Genomic DNA, 2,339 nt, shown 5'->3' with positions numbered 1-2,339 from the left:
AAAAATCGACGCGTTTCAGAAAGGCGGGGCATAGAGGAGAAACAATAATGTACAGTATGTGGAAAATAATGTGGTTTTTTTACCTTAAACTGCATGAACATTTCATTACACCAAATACACAAAATAATGTTCTTTTTAGCAACATCATATGACCCCTTTAATATTCTCATGATTTTTGGCATAAAAGTAAAATCGATAATTTTGACCCATACAATGCATTTTGAATGCATTTTAACTTAAGACTGGTTTTGTGGTCCAGGGTCACATTTGTGAAATAAAATTTTTATTTTTTTTTATTCTGCAGCAGAAACAGGCTTCCATATATTTGAGAGTATTTTCCCAAACGGATAACTTACTGGTCTCCTGAACCCGAGCCACAAAGCCCATGAGCGGTAGCTGGGGGGTGATCTGGAGAATAGAAGGGGGCGGAGGGGCCATTGGGGCTACCCACCCCAACAACAGGGGTAATTCAGTTCAGAAAGAAAAAACAGAAAGGGAAGGAAACAAAAAAAATTGAGTGTGGGTGAAACATAAGGAATGAAAAGAGAGGAAGTTGACAAGAAAACAGTAGGAGATGGCAAGTTAAAGAAGAGAGAGAGCGCAATCAGATCAAGCCAGTAAGACCGAGCCCACTGATTTAAATCACATACAAACAAGCTCCTCTTCTAGTTATTGTATTAATTTTCTACCATTATATGGACACTTGAGCATGTCTAGTGTGTCTACCTTGGTTTTGGTTGTAGTGTGGCCCTCCATTAAGCTGGTTTTGGATCATGTTTGGATTTGTGTTCTGAGGCATGTTGTTGGGCTGTCCAGTAACTGATGACGGCCGGCGATAGGGCAGGGAACCTCCCACTGAGGGCGTGGTGTGCCGTGTCATTGGCCGGTTCATACTGTAAAAGTGAGGACCATTGCCTGGGAGACAAAGAGAAAATTAATTAATAAAACTAATTCTGTTGCTTCTTCTTTGAATCGCAGTATGGGATACACAATAGGCAGACCACGATACATTCAACGATACATGGAATGAACTGAAAACACAAGCTCTGACCAAACCCTAGTGAGCCACCTCACTCTCTGCTAATGCAGCTACCTTCCCAGGCAGCATCCTACCTGAAATGAACACTGATGTGGATCACACCACATAGACAGCAGGTCTGCAAAAGTAGCACTTATGATAAATACACAAGAGACACAACTAGTGCTAACAGTTAAGCCAACAACTCTATACAAGAGTCAAATATTTTTGACTGCTGTCCATAGCAGTACTGTATATTTGAACACTCATCAACTTCCTACATTAGCTTGTGTCATTATCAATAGTACAGCGTTGCAAAAAGAATCACTCACACACAAGCCACTTTCAAATCAAGCAGCTTTCTGTTGATCAATGCAGCAAATTTGTGTAACTAACTTGAACCCAATGTAAAATCTGCCACTGACTTCAACAGTATATTGGTTACCAATATTCTTTATAATATCTACTTTTGTGTTCAACAGAAGAAAGAACAACATGAGGGTGAGTAAATGACACAATTTTTATTTTTGGGTGAACTATTCCTTTAAAGATTTTAAGTAACTATTAAATGACAACAAACGTAATCTACATTTAAAATGTAAAAGTAGGGGAAATGAGCATCCACAAATTAATCTAAAAAACTCCAACATTGGCCAATACCATTAAATATGGTGCATCGCTATAAACATTTCTCTTGCTCTGCCATAGTATTGGATAAATTTTGACTGAGCTTGTCGGAGTGCATTATGGAATTACCTTGAAGGGTACATGTAATGCTGCCTAAACGATGCATCCTAGAAGACAACAAATACCTTGTCTTAAAAATGATGCCTTAAAATACTGTCTAGGTAGGCAGATCACTAGTTTTGGAACAGAGCTATAGAGAAAAATATGATCCTCAAACCAATCTGTCCATGTACATATGTTGGCCCGTGATAAATTCCTAACTTTGATTTGTTATGAAACATAAAAAGAAAGACCCCAAAATAGTCCCTAAGAAGCACAAACAGGAAGTAGAGATGGACCAAATGATGTGATGGAGACAAATGCCACTGGGAATGTAATCCAACCAAGAGCTGGAGCACGGATGCACAGCGAGCCAAGACAAACCAAGCCCATGCAGGTGAAGCCTGGGTGAGGTGCAGGAGGGATGAATCCTGGGTGATGTCAGGTAAATCACGTATGATCACGTGCAGGTTGTCACTCAAAGATGGACGAGTGTGGAGATGGATTTGAGGAGGGGCTGAGGGGACTCACCTTGAGCGGGGGTGCTAGTTGCAGCAGCAGGGTTGGTGTTGGTGCTAACGGGAAGGTTGGGGGG

General features: G+C 40.6%; 1 protein-coding gene across 1 annotated transcript in view; it reads right to left on the bottom strand.

Moving 5' to 3' along the window:
• LOC107659993 (abl interactor 2-like) overlaps positions 1-2,339 on the bottom strand; it is a 21,732-nt gene that overhangs the window by 7,238 nt on the left and 12,155 nt on the right. The window contains exons 10-12 of the mRNA XM_016449128.1: positions 2,276-2,336; positions 727-915; positions 357-443 (exon numbers count right to left, since the gene is read on the bottom strand). Coding sequence (XP_016304614.1) covers positions 357-443; positions 727-915; positions 2,276-2,336 — 337 coding nt within the window. The remainder of the gene's footprint in view (positions 1-356; positions 444-726; positions 916-2,275; positions 2,337-2,339) is intronic.

The sequence above is a fragment of the Sinocyclocheilus anshuiensis genome, unplaced genomic scaffold (genome assembly GCF_001515605.1).
Source record: "Sinocyclocheilus anshuiensis isolate Anshui unplaced genomic scaffold, SAMN03320099.WGS_v1.1 scaffold55, whole genome shotgun sequence".
NCBI lineage: Eukaryota > Metazoa > Chordata > Actinopteri > Cypriniformes > Cyprinidae > Sinocyclocheilus > Sinocyclocheilus anshuiensis.
The sequence above is the reverse complement of the archived record's forward strand: the minus strand, read 5'-3'. Positions and strand labels throughout refer to the sequence as shown.